Source organism: Furipterus horrens, unplaced genomic scaffold, assembly GCF_987537825.1.
Source record: "Furipterus horrens unplaced genomic scaffold, mFurHor1.1.pri manual_scaffold_6, whole genome shotgun sequence".
In the NCBI taxonomy this organism is placed as follows: domain Eukaryota; kingdom Metazoa; phylum Chordata; class Mammalia; order Chiroptera; family Furipteridae; genus Furipterus; species Furipterus horrens.
This window is the reverse complement of record NW_028327176.1, coordinates 133,010,584-133,027,491: the sequence shown is the minus strand read 5'-3', so window position 1 is coordinate 133,027,491 and position 16,908 is coordinate 133,010,584. Positions and strand designations below refer to the sequence as shown.

The window sequence follows — 16,908 nt, the reverse complement described above, 5'->3', positions numbered from 1 at the left end:
TTTTTACCTCCAGGTACCATGTGCTTACACTACTATGTTCAAAGCAGCAGAGGGTGGTATGAGGAGGCTCTTCTGATTCACTGGCCTCTTTTTTTTTTTCAGGAAACAAACTCTTTCCTAGAGGTTCCCCAGCAGGATTCCTCCTTATATCTTATTGACCAGATATAAAGGAGTCTCAAAGTTTGAGTATATGACTTTTCCCATCTCTGGGTTGAAAAGCAGGCAAGGGAGAAGGGTTTGGGAATAGCTGGTAAGTAGCTGCCTGACCTTGTCTGCCACTTTTGTTGGTAACATTAATTGAGTGATGTGTATAAATGACAGTTCATAGATTTCATTCTAATGGATTTTTAATAAGATAATTTGTTCTGGAGAATCTGATTTCTTGTATCATTAATTGTGTAAGTTGGTATAACTCTTCCAGCCAAAGTAAGGGTTGCCAAGTGCAAACTGATCTACAGACATGTGGAACTTAAAAAAATTTTCTTTTAATTTATTGATTTTTTTAGGCAGACAGAGGAAGGGGGAGAGAGAGAGAGAAACATAGATTTGTTGTTTCACTTGTTTGTTGCTTAATATATGTGCCCTGGCCTTGGTATATCAGGATGATGCTCTAAGCAACTGAGCCACCTGGCCAGGGAAGACATGTAGAACTTTATTTTTTTAATCCTCACCTGAGGATATGTTTATTGATCTTAGAGAGGAAGGGAGAGAGAGAAGCATCGATGTCGCATCTCATATGCACCCTAACCGTGGAGTGAACCTGCAACCTTTTTGTGTCCAAGATGATGTTCCAACCAACAGAGCAACCCAACCAGGGCCATGTAGAACTTTTAATAGCTCTCTTCATCTGATTCTACTATCAAAAAATTTTTTTACTATAATATATTTAAATTTTTTATTGATTGATTGATTTGAGAGAGAGAGAGAGGAAGGAGGAGAGAAAGAGAGAGAAACATTGATTTGTCATTCCACTTATGTATTTATGCATTCATTGCTTGCTGCTTGTATGTGCCTGACTGGGGATGGAACTTGCAACCTTGGTGTATCAGGACAATGTTTCAACCGAGCCACCCAGCCAGGGCAGACTCGTTTTTTTTTGTTTTTGTTTTTTCCTTTATTTTTATTGTAGACACTATCAAAGATGTCCCTCTTCCTACCCACCCGACTTTGCCTAACGCCACCCAGTCCCTGCCCCTCTATTATCAAGAACTTGCTGCTCTCATTTATGTCACCATTTAAGTCAGAAGCTTGTCCTTTAAAGTCCATATACATAAAACGTTAATTTTTAATAGACGTCCATATGTAGCAATTCCATCTCAGTAGTTTGGGACTTTTCCTGGATAATTAAAATGTCATCTTTAGTTCATTCATGGCTTGTAATTGGGAAAATTTATTATGTGGCAATATGCAGTAACTAGAATGTTAGACATCAAGGACCTTGATTCACCTCCCACCCCAATCCTGTTCCTACCTGGGTCTTACTTATTTCAATATATAACATTACCACAAATCTAGTTGCTCAAACCAAATGCCTGGAAGAAATCCTTCCTCTGACCATCCATGTTAAATAAGTTATCAATAAAACCTATCTATTCTACCTCCAAAATTTATATCAAATCTATCTACTTCTCTCCATTTCCACTCTCTTCACGCATTTCTCTGTTCAACTATGACAGTAACCTCCCAACTGTTATTTTCTGTTTCCCCCTTAAATCTACAATCCATTTTTCTCACATCAGCCAGAGTATGTGCATCAGTTACCTACTGCTATGTAAAACAAAACAAAACAAAAAAACACCCCAAATCTTAATGGCTTTAAAAAACAAGCATTTTATTAGCTCCTGATTCTGTGGGTTGGCCGAGCAGGGGTCAGCTGGAACAGCAAGTCTGTGCTCCATGTGGTATGGGCTGCATTTGCCTCACGTGGCTGCAATTTGAGCTGAAGAATCCAAGATGGTGTCACTCACATGTCTGGCCCCTCAGCAGGGATGACTCACATGCTGGGATCTTTTTACTCTGTGCTCATCATCCTTCAGGGCCTCTCTGTCCATGGGGGCCTCTCCATCAGGCTAGCCCAGACTTCTTTCTATGGTGGCTCAAGGCTCCAGAAAGTAAAAAAAAAAAAATAGCAAGGCCTTTTATAGTCCAATCTCAGAAGTTGTTCAATGTCACTGTCACTTCTGCCACATTCTATTGGTTAAAAATGTCACAGGGCCTGCCCACATTCAAGAGAAGGGAAAATAGATTAGAGAAGTGGCAAAGTCACATTTGCAAAAGGGCATATGGGATGGCATGGATGATTGTGGCCATGTTTGGAAACCATGTACTAGAGTGAGCTTTGAGAAAAAGTAAACCACACATTCTTTAAAATTTTGTTTATTGATTTTTTGAGAGTTACAGAAAAAGAGAGAGAGATTTGTTGTTCCACTTGTTTATGCACTCATTGGTTGATTCTTGTATGTGCCCCGAATGGGAAGCTACAACCTTGGCCTATGGGGATGATGCTATAACCAATAGAGCTACCTGGCCAGGGCAAATAAATCACACATTTCATCTCCCTTTTAACTTTTATTTTATTATTATTATTATTATGATTATTTAGAGAGAGGAGAATGGAGGGAGAAAAAGAGGGAGAGACACATTGATGTGTGAGAGAAACATCAATTGGTTGCCTCTCGCACGCCCCCAACTGGGGACCTGGCCTGCAATCCAGACATATACCCTGACAAGGAATCAAACAGTGATCTTTCAGTTTGCAGGCTGACGCTCTATCCCCTGAGCCACACCAGCCAGGACTCACCTCCCTTTTTAAAACTCTTCATGACTTCTAGTGGCACTTAGAATAAAATCCAAAATGCTTATCCTGGCTGAAAAGACTACCTGTCTCTCATGCCTACCAACCTCCCCCTCTCTCAGCACACTGACCTTTTTGTTCCTCTCAGCAAACCTTTTTTCTTCTCCTGGGCTTTTCCAACTGCTGAGACACTCTCTGTCCAGCCTTTCACCTTGCGCTCACCATCTCATGGTCAACTCAGGTGTCACCTTTTTAGAGAGGCCTTCTCTGGCCACCCCATTTAAATCAGGCTCCTCTCACCCTGGTTATGCTTTCACCTCCCTCTGTGTATTTCTCTGAAAACACAGCCCTGAAAATGTAATTGTCTTCATGTTTAAAAAAAAAATGTTTGCTGACTATTAAAGAAAGGAAGTTATCAAATATAAGCCTCTATAATGGCAACAAATATATTTGCACATTTAAAAGCAGAGTGCTCCCATGGACATGAACAATGGTGGGGGAATTGCCTAAGGGAGTGGGGGGTGCTGGAAGGAGTGGGGCCACAGGGAGAAAAATCAGGACAACTATAATAACATAATCAATAAAATATAATAAAAAATAATAACAGCAGAGTGCTTCCCTCTGTGGAGGGGACCCAGGAGATAAGGTCAGGAAAGAGAGAGAAACTAACTCTTCATTGGATATCCTTTTATGCTGTTTGACTATTTTATCATATGCATGTTTTTAAAATGTCAAAACACTATTTTAATAAAATCTATTTAATGATGGATTGCTTCAGTGGAAATGATTTAATGATTTTTAATAATTTCATCAGGTCTTGGGAGAACTGGAGGCTGTGAGCTGCCCTCTTGAGAAATTTAGTTGGCTTCCCTGAATCAGCAGGAGTCCAGCAAGATTCTATAAAAGGCTCTTTCCTTTATTTGCCTCAAGAAAAAAATTAATAGCTTTAAATATATATTTAAAAAGAGAGTCTGAAAGGCTTTCAAAATGTGAATCCCAGGAACCAGACACAATGCCATCAGATGCCTCAAAATACCCTAAGAAACAGGATGTAGACTGTATTTAATTGCTTGCCCTGCTCAGGACTGCAATTATTTTGCCTAAATTGTACAGATTTCTTTTAAAAAGCTTTCATGTTCTTTGTCACAAGACATCTAATTGGTAATAGCAAAATAATTCACTAAAATAAGGGCACAAAGTTCTAAGCTTTAAAATTCAAATTTTAAAGCAAAAATACACTTACAACTATTATACTTTAGCTTAGCATATAGTACAGTATAGCACATAGGGTGCTAAATCACTTGATATTTGTGTTCCTAATAAAAGAAATAATGTCAATCAATGATTGTCTATGTATGTTTTTCTTCTTTACCTAGGAGATTGGGAACAAGCGCCTCACTTCCCTTCCCCCCCTTTCCCGTTTAATGGCTATAATTTAACTGACTTTAGCCTCGGGCCACTAAATAGGAATAATGTCTAATGTCTGACTGAGATCCAAAGTAGTTTCACCATCCACTTCATATGGTACATTGTACAAATTGTTTAACTTCAGTTTTCTTCGGTAAAGTAAGGACAATAATATTACTTAATGGGATATTTTGGAGTTTATATTATTTTGCAACAAGGCCTTTTTCATAGAAAATCTTAGTAAATAGTAGTTGGTTACGTTTTTTTAAAAAGATTTTATTTATTTATTTTTAGAGAGAAGGGAAGGGAGGGAGAAAGAGAGGGAGAGAAATATCAACATGTGGTTGCCTCTCACACGCCCCCAAACCGGGGACCTGGCCCGTGACCCAGGCATGTGCCCCGACTGGGAACCAAACCAGCAACCCCTTGGTTCGCAGGCTGGAGTTCAAACCACTGAGCCACACCAGCCAGGGCAGTTGGTTAAATTTTAATGGACAATAGATGAGGCTCATCTTTCATGATACCACAAAATATTTCTAAAAGTTAAATGTTTTTAGAAAGAGGAGTTAGTAAAAAATAAAATAAGCATCTAATAGTCACATTGTAATTCCTCTAAGTCTTCAGGCAGTCCTGAAGGGATGAAGGCTTAAGAGTCATCATCTCTTGCATGTTGGCTTATTGGTGTGCTCTTGCACCTCACAGTTCATATTTATCTCACTGTAGCATTTACCAGGGTTTAGAATAAGTGAAAATTTTGGCTTCTGTCTTTTCCTCCAGTTTCTCTTAAAAATATGCCAGGTGCTTTCATTCATTCCATAAACATTTATTAAACACCTATCATGTATGTATATGGCACGCTGCCATGGTTACATACACCAGCAAAGACCATGGGTAGCAAATAGACAAATCCTTACATTCTTGAGACCGCTCTCCCTGGGCGGCATCACAACATAGCCTGAGCTCCAGGCCAGATAGTGGCCAATGCCACAGCCAATTGACTGAGCCTCAGCCTCAGCTCCCTTTTTCTTCTCCTCCCCCACACCACCTGCTGAGCTGCTGGCACCTGTACGAACTGTATCACCATGCTGGCCAGCTGGTTTATTTCTTATTGTTCTTGACACAGGAAATTCATCCACGTGATTTTTTGCAGTATCCAGAAAGGGTGGGTACACTATGTCCTGTGGTGAAAAGCTTGTGGAGGAATGCAGGTTTTAGTTTCACCCCCACATTGCTACTATTCCTATGTGAGACTTGCCCCCCCCCCCCACAGACACTGGCTCCCCAACCCCACACAAAAGCCTTGAAACATTTAATGACCACGAGTAGCCCCCAAGTGTGTTACACACCTGAGACCTTTTCCAAAACGCTGCAGAGGAATTATTCAGTCTAGGCAGCCACGAATCATATTATTTATTTCTTTAGAAACATTTACATCTGGGTAGGCCTGATTTTTTTAATATTCTTGGTGGGAAGCACTTTGAATCATAAAGGCACACTAAAAGGCAATTGCTATGGAGACTGCGCCTATGCCCTGTGCATTCTCTGAGTTTTCTTAGTGGGGCGCCTCAGCATTCACGGGGTGTTCTAGGGACGCTGCTATGGGTGGGAGCCCAGGCACAGCAGTGTTAGGGGGGAAACCCACATGGGACTGGAGCCCGCCCCTAGGATTAAAAGCTGGAGATGGCTGCCCAAAGTAGGGTGTGTGTGTCGGAGGTGGGTGGAGGAAAGGTTCTCAGGGTGTGCAGCCCCCCTGCTCGCCAGCCTGTGCGGGTACAACGCGCAGAAGCGGGGCGTGGGGGCCCGTGGCGCGCAGCCGTGGTGGGTGCCCGCACCCGGGCTCGGGTGCGCTTCTGGCTGGGCGGAGAGCCCCCCAAGCCACCCTGCTCCCCCCCACCCCGCCATGAGTGTGTGTCCGTCCTCCTCCCAGCGACCGCCAAGCGGTCGGGAGAGCGCGCGCGCGCGCCCGTGTGGGGTGTGTGTCTGTGTGTGTGTGTGTGAGAGAGAGAGAGTGTGTGACAGTGTGTGTCAGGTGACTTGGGTCACGCAGTCTCTCTCTCCCTCCTCGGGGGAGGAACTGCCGCGCTCCGGCTGAGTCCTCCGCCGGCAGGAGGGAGGGGCGCCTAGGGGGCTCCGGGCGCGCTCAGAACCGCGAAACCCAGACCAGGACAGGACGCCGCCTGCCTGGGGGACTCGCGGCCCCCGCCTCCGCCGGCTCCCGCCAAGCTCTAGACAAAACCCCAATTCAGATAGGTTGTGAGCGGCAAGCTAGGAGGCTTAGCCCCTAACCCGGAACTCGCCGCCCCCGGGACGGACAGACGGTGGGCGCAATGAGCCAGGTGCTGGGGAAGCCGCAGCTGGAAGACGAGGACGAAGACGAGGAGGATGAGCTGGTGGGGCTAGCGGACTACGGGGACGGGCCCGACTCCTCGGATGCCGACCCGGACAGCGGGGCGGAGGAGGGAGGTGAGCGCCAGGTTCCCTGCCAGACCCCCAGCCCCGCGCGTCCTCAGCCGGCACCCAGTCCCTTCCCTCTATTTCTTCCCGCCACCGAACGGGCCGAGCGCGCCGATCGCGGACTTGGAGGGGATCCAGGAGAACGGAGTTGCGGGGTGGGGGTGGGGAGGGGCGCAGGAGCAGCGACCGCAAGCTGTAAAATGGGGGATCCCGGGTGCAGGCGGTGATGGGGTACCGGGATCTGTGGGGAGAGCAGAGAGAGGAAGAGTATGGGCTGGAGAAACGTGCGCTCCCTGCCGGGTTTCAGGACGGGTACCTCCCCCACCTCTCACTCGAGTTCTTGGCAGGATCTAGGGGGTTGAGGAGCGAAGGGGACCGCCCGGCTCGCACTGGGACCTCTCCCTGAATGCTGCTGTTATAGCTGGGGTCAGATATCGTGGCTAAAAAAGGCAGCCGGCGGCAGCGTGACTGGCAGGGTCGTCGGCAGCTGCGGGTGTCAGTCTTCCCCTGGCAGTAGTCGCGGGAGGGGTCCTGGGGCCGCCCAGGTCTGCGGCTTAGGGGCACCCGTGGAGATGCACCCAGGTGATACAGGAGTTGCTGAGTGGCCGCGGGTTTCCTGGGATCCAGGCAAACACGGTTGTTAGGACACCTTGTCTACGCTCAGTCACCACCTGGGCTGGGCTCTGCCCGCCCTGGAGTGTGCACCGGGTGGGGGACTACTCTGCCACTCAGACAAGTAAACTCTGTTTATTGTTCAAGAAGCGGGATTTAGAGATTGTTCAGCCTGTGGGGGCTCCCCTGTATTTAATTCTTAAGGCCTAAGGGAGTTGAGGGCTTTTCAGGCTTCCAGAAAGGTTCTTTTTTGTTTTCCTCCAAAGCAAAGAAAAAGTCCTTTATTGTAAGGTCACTTGAAAAGGTCAGTAGAAGGAAGCTATTAAGAATAACATCAAGGTGAAGCTGTATGCACCCAAAGAAGGAACTAACTTGAAAAATTTTCACTTTGAACAAATTGTGTGAGGGATAAAAGTACCTTTGTAGCTGTTGATTTTGAAGAACTTTTATTGAAATTCATTGAATTTATTTTAGATTCTTTGTTCAAAGCCTTTCGGAAGAACAGTTTCATTATTTTGTATATGGTAGGTGCTACATTCAATAGATCAGAAAAGGAAGAAAGTTAACTAAACCTTGAGCCTGATAGATGAGAGAGAAGCTTTCCAAGTCCCCCTTTTTCATCGCAGCCTGTCTCCAGGGAGGATTTGTGCTAATTCCCCCTTTGCTTAAACTGGTGTGTGCACCTGTGTGCCTCCCTCTCATCTGCACTCTCCATAATTGGTCCCACAGTTGAGCATGTGGTTACATTTTTGTAGATGTAGGCCTTCAACCCTTGTGTTGGAGTTCCCTAGGGCTACCTTTGGTAATTAAATTGTTCAGTCACTTCATTATTATTCAAATTGCATTCCTTGGCTCCTCCTAGATTCTGGGAGACTTCAGAGATTCGGAGTGGGGATGTATTTGCAAGGTATTTGACATGGTAGACACACAATAGGGTGTATTTGCGGTACTGTAAAGAAAAAAAGAAAAAGAAGAGACTATATCCAGGAAGAACAGCCCTGTAATTTGATAACTGTCCTGGGGGCTAGAGAGGTTCCAGGAAAAGCACAGGACCTGTTTTCCTGCAGCCCTTTAGGGTGGCCCTTTTAAAATTGATTTGGGGACTTGCAAATGAAGTGAAAGTAAAGCTGTGCCTCAGAGGTAGGATTTCCTAAACAAAGAATTTCCCAGAGCCTGATCTTGGATGCTCCCTACTGCCCCTAACAGAAAGGCAAACACTCCCAGAACTGATCCTTTTGATTACTTCACTGATAAAATCCTCCCCTGTGAGTTCTTGGATCAACCTGGAATCTTGCTATAAAATAAAAGCATCGAGTATATTTATGTGGTAAGAGGACCCACGAGTGAATATTTGCTCCCTCAAACATTACTGAAGCCAAGGCTTTCTCCACCTGGGCCTGCTGTGGATAGGTAGTCTTCTCAGAAGACTTCCTCCATAATCTCAGGCGTCTGCTGTTCTTTCCACATGCTCCTGGCTTTGCTTTGGGACTTGAGGCCTGAACGCAGAATCTGTTAGAACATTCGCTTTCTAGAGTAGCAGATAGGCTCCTTGGTCAGCAGCTCTAGCAAAGACTGTCCCTGACAACTGTCATGCTCGCTGATACACTCTGGGAGGTGGGATAAGGGAAGAAGTTGGGAGTTGTGACGTCCTTTCCTGGGACCACCAAAGGGTCATCAGTATTTCTGATGGACCCTGGGTATATGTCACATTATAATATATCAATGTAAGAAATATTAAAACCTCTAGAGAATTTCTGTGAGTTTATTTGAGCCAAATTGGCAACAATTGCAAAATCTCAACGAATTGAGAAATGCTCCAGAAAATGGCAGTTTTGTACTTTAATTTATACATTACAATCCAGAGAGGAGGTGTAAGTGGGTTACATAAAATCCATTGGTGATAAATTAAGGAGTTGGGAAGAAGCAAAGCAGGAAAACTTGGGATTGGATAAAAAGTGAAATGGTAGACACATTTTTTACACAGGTGGGTACAGGATAGTTAATAGTCAACCATTAACACTATAAAAATAACAATGAGGGGATTTATGGTCTCCCTCAGGTGTGAGACCTGTGCTTTGAGGGGTCCAGGAAAAGGAAATTTGACATTCCAAAGCTATGCTATGTAGGTGCAAAAATATAATAAACAGGCTTAATCAAGGTAAAGACTGACCTCTGTTAGAGAAAAACACTGGCCTAGGGCCTGACTACATGCCATGAACTACTTTTAATTAGAAAATTTTAATTTCAGACCATCCTGTGGTTACTTTGGTCTCTGAGTTTGTAAGGCCACCACTCAGGCCTCCCCTGAGTTTGTCAGGTTTTGCATGTGGCACCTTTTCTTCCCCCAATCCTGTGTTAGTTTTGGTAAAATTTACATTTACCTACTCTCAGACTTAGAAGAAAAAAAAAAAAAAAGGAATGTGGAGGGGTGGGGAAGGACTTATTTACTCTGAGAAAAGATGAATGGGGTGCACTTTGAACCATGAGCAAAGAAAGCAGTTCTCTAATGAACTCTCTTCCCCCTTCACCTTCCTAATGGATTTCGTGTAGTGCCTGTGCTCAGTGGAAAGCTGGGGCTTTTTCTATGAGGTTCAGAAGTCTACTCTGGTGGGTGGGATGCAGGACTGAGTAGCATCGCTGTGCAAAAGAAAGTGGATTGAAGGTGGATAATGTTATTTCTGTTGCCCATAGTCCTATAAGGAAGCTCTGATTTTATTTTTAAAACGAGTATCTTGTAAATTTTACCATATTGTGTTAAGATTGAAAACATAGTGCAGCTAAGGTGAGACTTAAATTGCACTTCCCTGGCATGCACTCCCAATTTTTATTCATGAATACCAGAAGTGTTCTCGGGCACTTTAGTGCTCTTAAGGACAGATTTGGGCACCTTTCAGGGTAGTTATCAGAGATAAGGTGAGTCTCACCTTCAACTTAAATGCTCCAGATAAAACTCCAGACAGAGGAGGCAAATAATTAAGCCATTGAAAACAATTGCATCAAAAATGTTGATTGTTTTTGACACAGACTTTACATCTTTAGTAAATTATTGTGCTTTAAAAACTATAATACTAAGGAAAGCAATTAAAAGACCGTACTTAATTAAAAAGTGAAATTGGGCCCTGGTTGGGTAACTCGGTTGGAGCATCGTCCCATACACTAAAGGTTGAGGGTTTGATCCCCAGTCAGGGCACATACAGGAGGCTATCCATTGGTATTTCTTTTTCACATTGATGTCTGTCTATCTGTCTGTCTGTCTCTCTCTCGCTTACTGTCTCTAAAATCAATAAACATATAATCGGGTGAGGATTTTTTTTTTTAAGTGGAATTGGTTTCTCCCCCAAAGTCCCAATATTTAAGGGAAACCTGGCTAAGAGAGCTGCTTACCCACACTCCAGCTCAGTATAGTCTTGTTTCCATAGCAGCCTGTGTACTGTCTTATGGTCTGAGGAGGTGACAGTTTATGTGGTTACTGGAAGCACATACACACAAAAAATTCAAGGTCAGGAGGTGGTACTTCCCTGATAGGTGTAAATGCTGTAAATCCTGCGATTTGCATCTATTAATCATTAGTGTCAGCTTTTCCCCCCTTAAACAATTAAAAAATTATTAGTGAATTCATCTTCTTGCAGTTCCTTGAGAGTAAACAGAGATCATTGTTCTCCTGATATGCCAGAGATATCAGGGGACTTTTCTACAGCCACAACATGATGTAGAACTGAGCAAAATTTAGGAGAGGGACAAAGTTTGTGAAAATATAAGTCCCTTTCCTTATAATTCTGCTTTGTCCGGAAAGAGTTGGGTTGACTACAGTCCTGGCCATTGCTAATCTCTTGTGTTTCCTTCTGTCCCTGGAAGTACAGAGATACATAAGAGTTGGAATAGTTGTAAATACAGAATAGCTTAAAATGACGTGACCAAGGCCACACATTTAGGCACAGTGCTTATTTGAATGCATATAGTTAGCATATTTTTATATTAAATTTAGAAAATATATACTTTATTTATTTTTTAGAGAGAGGGAAGAGAGAAAGAGAGGGAGAGAAACATCCATCAGTTGCCTCTCGCATCTGCCCTGATAGGGCATCAAACCAGCGACCTTTCACTTTGCAGGACAACGTTCAACTAACTGAGCCATGCCAGTCAGGGCTACGAATGAAATGTTTTGTCAACCTGTTTCAATGACTCGATATATCATAGAATCTTGATTCTCTACTCTTGTCAGGAATCTCTCCCATATTAATATTAGAATACACATAGGGTAGGCCACTAGAAATAAGAGACAGAAAACAGCAAGTTTTAGAGTTCTGGATAAGAGGTGTGGCTCTGAGTTTGAAAGATCATATTTTTTCAGTCCCCAGGTGCCTGTCTCTTTGAGTTCACTCTTCTTTATTCAATCTCCCACACCCATAGCTCTTGTTGGTGACACATTTCACTTCCTACCACAGCCATTTCTTTCCTGCTCATTTTTCTTCTCTATCTCCTTTATATTTCCTTACCTTAAAAAACAAAACAAAAAGTTTTTTATTCTCCTTCTTCTGCAAAAGCCTTAACACTCTCCTGTGACAGTTGCTTTTCCCTGGTTCTGCTGTGGACAAATAGATTTTTCACCCCTGGCCTAAAGTGTCCAGGTCGACTTCTCCTGAGGACCTCTGGGGAAGACTCCAACTCGGTTTCTCAGAGTGTAAAATAGAAGGCTACCTAAAACCAGCTGTGATCTCTCTCAAAGTGATTGTGGAAAAAAAAGTTCACAGGACCACTTTGTCCTTCTTGCAGGAGCCTTGGTAGATCAGAATACATTACAAATGTCATTGAATACATATGCTAAGGAAGTATTCATAGATGGGATATATTTTTTAGTTACCTGCCAGTGAGAAGATTTCATAAGGAAAGATTTGGTTTCACATATAAATAAAAATCACCTTTATGCCTTTGAAAGTGCTTTATATGCATTTAATTCTCCTTACTAAGTAGTTAATCAAATGTACCGTGCATCTTCATGATTTTACAGTCTCTGATTAATGGTACTATTATTATGCATGTATTTAATTTCCACTTGGGTTGGAATTTCTTACTGAAGTCCTGAGTCTTGAATGTATAAGTAGTTCCATTGACCAGAATGTAAAGGCCCACAGATAATGGTGCACATGAACTGAGGCCTCTTCCTAAAACCATAAATAAATAGAACCTTAAGCCTTTGTTGACCCCACAGAATACGAATAGGAAAGGACTTCCAACTTTCCCCTCAGGCTGCTGAGTGAGCCGTTCACTGGTCACATTCCACTAAAGATGGTCTCTGACTTCTTGGGCTTGGGCTGGGGGAACAGCTGGTAAATGACAGCTGGGACTTGAACCCCACTCTGGCGCTAACCCAGTACTTTTTAAACCTTTCCACTTGCTCTGTCCTTGCTACCATGTTATTCTTATTCTTTCACTAAATCTTGGTTTTATTTTCCCATTTTGGACCTGTTTAAAGGTGACACCTCTTGGAGAACTGAATAATACTAGCTCTCAGTTGTATAATACCTCTGAATTTATGAAGTGAATTTCATTTGATATTTCATTCTCAGAGAGACCCCGTGAGCTGAGGAAGACGGGGCCAACCTTGTTAGGATTGTGTGAGGAGGGGCACACTGCCCTTCAATTCCCATTTTCCTGGTTTCTGGCTCCTTCCCAGCCCACAGATCAGTTAGGCCTGGCCCCCGGGTGGCCTTGAGCTCAAGGCGCTGGATCCATTTTTCTCTCCCTTCCTTTTGTATTTATAAAGCCTAAGGGTTTCTAACAGGGCTCTGCCAGTTACTTAGTAATTCGCCTGAAGGAGTTAAAGACTGATGAGGGCAAGGTTAGAAAAACCCCTCCCATAATGCTGTTTCTTGGAGAATCAGTTTCCTGAATCTCCAGCAGTCTAGTCACAATGCTGGACTGCTTGGGTAAGTTTGGTTAAGGACGCTGTGCAAACCAGGTAAGGTATGTTCAGTGCCTGTGACCACAGTAGATAAGCTTTCCCTAGGCAGAAAGCGCATCCTCTGGATACCAGGTCCTGGCCTGGGCGGAAGTCAGAAAGGTTTCTTTTTAAAAGCTTTCAGTTAATTTGTCTTCAAATTCACTTCAGTCACTTTCATTCATTCTCAACTGACAAACACCTATTGAGTGTTTATTGTGGTTAGCCCAAAGGCCTCATTTTTACATCTGTAAAGAACAAACATTATCAAGTTGAGGATTGGCGAGGACACTGCCTGCTATCCAGGCGGTCAGGAGATGGTAACTGACTGCTGGGTGATCAGAGCAGCCTGGTTTGAGCTGTTTCTTGGTGCCCAAGGCTAAAAGTTCTAAAATGTACCCTCACACTCAGCCAAGAAGATCAGGGACAAAAACGACCAGCAAGGCATGGACGGCCTTAGCACCCTGAATTGCCACTTCAGACCTGCCTGCAACCTCAATCTCGGCCCTTCTGAACTGCCAGATCCTTTTCTCACCTGCGCCACAGGCCATCCAGCGCTCCAGACCCAACAACTGCAGAGCCTCTTTCCCTTTAATACCATCTTGGGGAATGGGCCCTTGTTCACTTGGCTGCCAGGCTGGGAACTCAGAGCTTCTTTTCCCTTGTCTCCTACGTCCCCTGGATCACCAGATATTACTGAGTGGATGTGAACGTCTCACGAATCCATTCCTTCTGTCAATTTCCACAGGCTGTTCCTTAGTTTTTCTATTTCTCGTTTGTGTGCTAGAGGAAAACCTTTCTCTATTCTCTTAGGTTCTGAATTAGGAGCCTACAAATTAAATTGAGGAGAGACAGATTAGCAAGAGAAACAAACATTTAATTATGTACTAATGCATGACAGTTCACAAAAAAACCTGGCCAGTAAAATGTGAGGCTTATATACCATGTTAATAGAGGATAGGGAATGGCAGAGGGGCACTTCTGGGTGAGCAAATGACTTCTTCGAAGGGGTTGGTGAAAGGGCACTCATGGAAAAACAAATGACTTTATGGAAAAATAAATGGGCCTATAGGAGAATAATTGGGGGATACCACTGTTTTGCGACAATGTCTGTTTGGGTGTAATGCCAACTTCTTGGCTCAGCCTGTCTCTGATCTTCTAAGAGGAGTTAAGAGTTGTTCCTGGGGAGATTTATGACAATTGAATTCTTTTGGGAGGCTTTGCTGTAGGCAAATAAAGGATCAGGAACTCAGTGCCTTTAGGTCAAAACTATTGTTATGCCACAGTGACTTATTCTAAAGCCCTTCCCTGTCTACACATTGATCCCTTCTAGAGAGTCTATTTCCAGAGTGAACTTACTTAAGTGTAAATCTGATATTGTTAGTCTCCCATTAAAATCCTTAGTGATTTCCTCATGGCTTTCAGAGTACAATCTAAACTTCCCAGTATCTCATTCATGAGGCTAGCCTATTCTCTACGTTGTATTTTGTGTGTGTATATGGCAGCGGGACAGACAGTAAACAAGAAGACAGATGCAAAGTAAAAGGGTCATTGTGTGTAGTGAAAAGTAGTATTGAGAAGACACAGGGTTATTAGAAAGTGATGGGGCCTAGTTTTGATCAGAGGAGGTAAAAGTGCTGCTGGGCTGAAGAGAAGCCTGGAGGAAGCCTGCCAAGTGGAGGCAGCGGCCAGTGCAGACCCTCAGGTGAGGAGCTAGAAGGCCAGTGAGGCTGCAGCATCAGGAATTCGTGGCGAAGGTGAACCAGGTTAGGGTGAGAGGGTAGCCCACAGAAGGCCTTCTGAGGCCAGAGGCATTTGAATTTTACTCTCGATGCTATGGGAAACCAGTGGACAGTGCGGAGACTTTTCTTACTTTTAAACTACAGTCTCCAAACTCCAGGAAGACGAAAATGTCTTCCTGGCGCAATCTTTCATTTCTCTCTTTTATGTCTCCTTTTCTTTAAGATTCCGATGTTGTATCTCCAGGGCACTCTCTCTTCGAGCCCATACACCTAGATAGCAGTGGATCGTCAGATTTCTTGTCTATTTTCCCCTCTAATCGCTGAAGGATGAATCTTTTCTTTGTGTCTGCAGCCCCTGGCTCAGCCCTGTCTAACACTTGGCTGGCTTTCAGGGAACCTTTATGAAGCAGAACAAACTGCCCTCTTGTAAATTTCACCTCCCTCCTGCAGTTTCCTCCAAGCCCTGCCGACACTTTTAAAGAGCGCTCTGTGGGGTTCCACCTAGTCCCAAATCCTATAGTTCCTTTCCAGTTGCCTTTTTGTTGTTTGAAGTACTAGCCCATTTATTGCCCCTTTCAAAGCAGCTATCATCCTTCATTCTCTTCACACTTTTCACCTTTCTCAGGGGGTTGTTATGCAACTTGAGTAAGTGGGTGATGTTGGTGGAGAGAGCCCAGCCCTCCCCAGGAGGCAGGAGGTTGGGGTGTTTACTTCCTTGACATCACCTCCCTGCTTGCCATTCCTGAAGTGGAATGAGACCTGAGAAACTGAAAGATGCCATAGGGTTCCAGAAGCAAAGATACTCAGATACCTGAGGGAAGTATCTGGCGTAAGAAGGCTCTCCTGATCAACAGGAGTGGCCTATAAAAAAAATTTAACTGTGGTCCACAATAAAAAATACACTTATATTGTGAACCAGCACTCACATATATATAACTAAACCTAGTGGTTTTTACTTTTATTAAGCATGATGTACTCTGATATTTTCTAGTCTCTTCCTTGTTCTTTGTTGCAGATTTTTGTTTAATGCCGTCTGATTGGTGGGTGAGGATTCACATTCCAGCCCGGTGACCTTGGGCAGGCTCCTTCCCACAAGTTCATCGGGTGTCAAACAGATTTGTACCCCATCGTTAGGAGGGTAAAGTTTGTCTAGTGGGGTCCCCTGGCACACAGTATATTTCCGTACACATCAGCTAAGTAATGATACAGTGCTTCTTTGTGGGTCGGAGTGTCTCCAAGAACTGATGGACTGTTGCTGATCTGGTCTACCATTTGCCAGTTGTTTGCAGTTGATAGCCTGCTTGGAAATGGTCCACCATTTCCCTGGGGAAAAGGGAATACGTCCAGCTGCATGTGTGTGTTATGGCTGTATGTATATTTCACTTCGCAGCCACTCCATGTAGGTAAACATTGCATATACCTCCCTCTCCTCATGACCTTGGTCTCCATCACCTCCTGCTCTCAGGAGGAGCTCCAACTTCTGGGGCAGCAGCATGGATGATCATGACACAATAGAAATTTGCAGATCCTGCTGAAAAAAAAAAAGTCTACACCTACGTCCAGCAGTACAAATTGGGAAGAAATAAAGACATTTAGAAACACAAATATATTTTGGTGCTTGAATATAATTTAATGTGGGCTTTTGCTTTCTTAATTGGAGGCAGTATTGCACAGCAGAGGAACGAATGCATAGATTTGGGATGGTACTGCCTTCAGTTTGAATGTTACTTGACCTTCCTGAGACTGAGTTTCTTCACCTATGAAATGTGGATACTAAGTATTCTTAAAGCAGTATGAATGGGATGAAGTGTATAGGGTACCTAATGCAGGGGTTGCTGAGTTTTTATTGCATGCACATTTTCCTGTTCTGTGCAAGGCATTGTGCCTTTGCTAACATTTGGGCTCCCCCTTCTTGGAGAGCTTCCTCCCACTCAGCCACACCTGAACCCCATCCAGAGCCT

The 16,908-nt window shown here is 43.9% G+C and overlaps 1 protein-coding gene across 1 annotated transcript in view; it reads left to right on the top strand.

Moving 5' to 3' along the window:
* The first annotated feature begins 6,238 nt into the window (after positions 1-6,238).
* Positions 6,239-16,908, top strand: part of RRAGD (Ras related GTP binding D) — a 47,352-nt gene continuing 36,682 nt past the window's right edge. Inside the window, exon 1 of the mRNA XM_090279670.1 lies at positions 6,239-6,664. Coding sequence (XP_090135796.1) covers positions 6,529-6,664 — 136 coding nt within the window. The 5' untranslated portion in view covers positions 6,239-6,528. The remainder of the gene's footprint in view (positions 6,665-16,908) is intronic.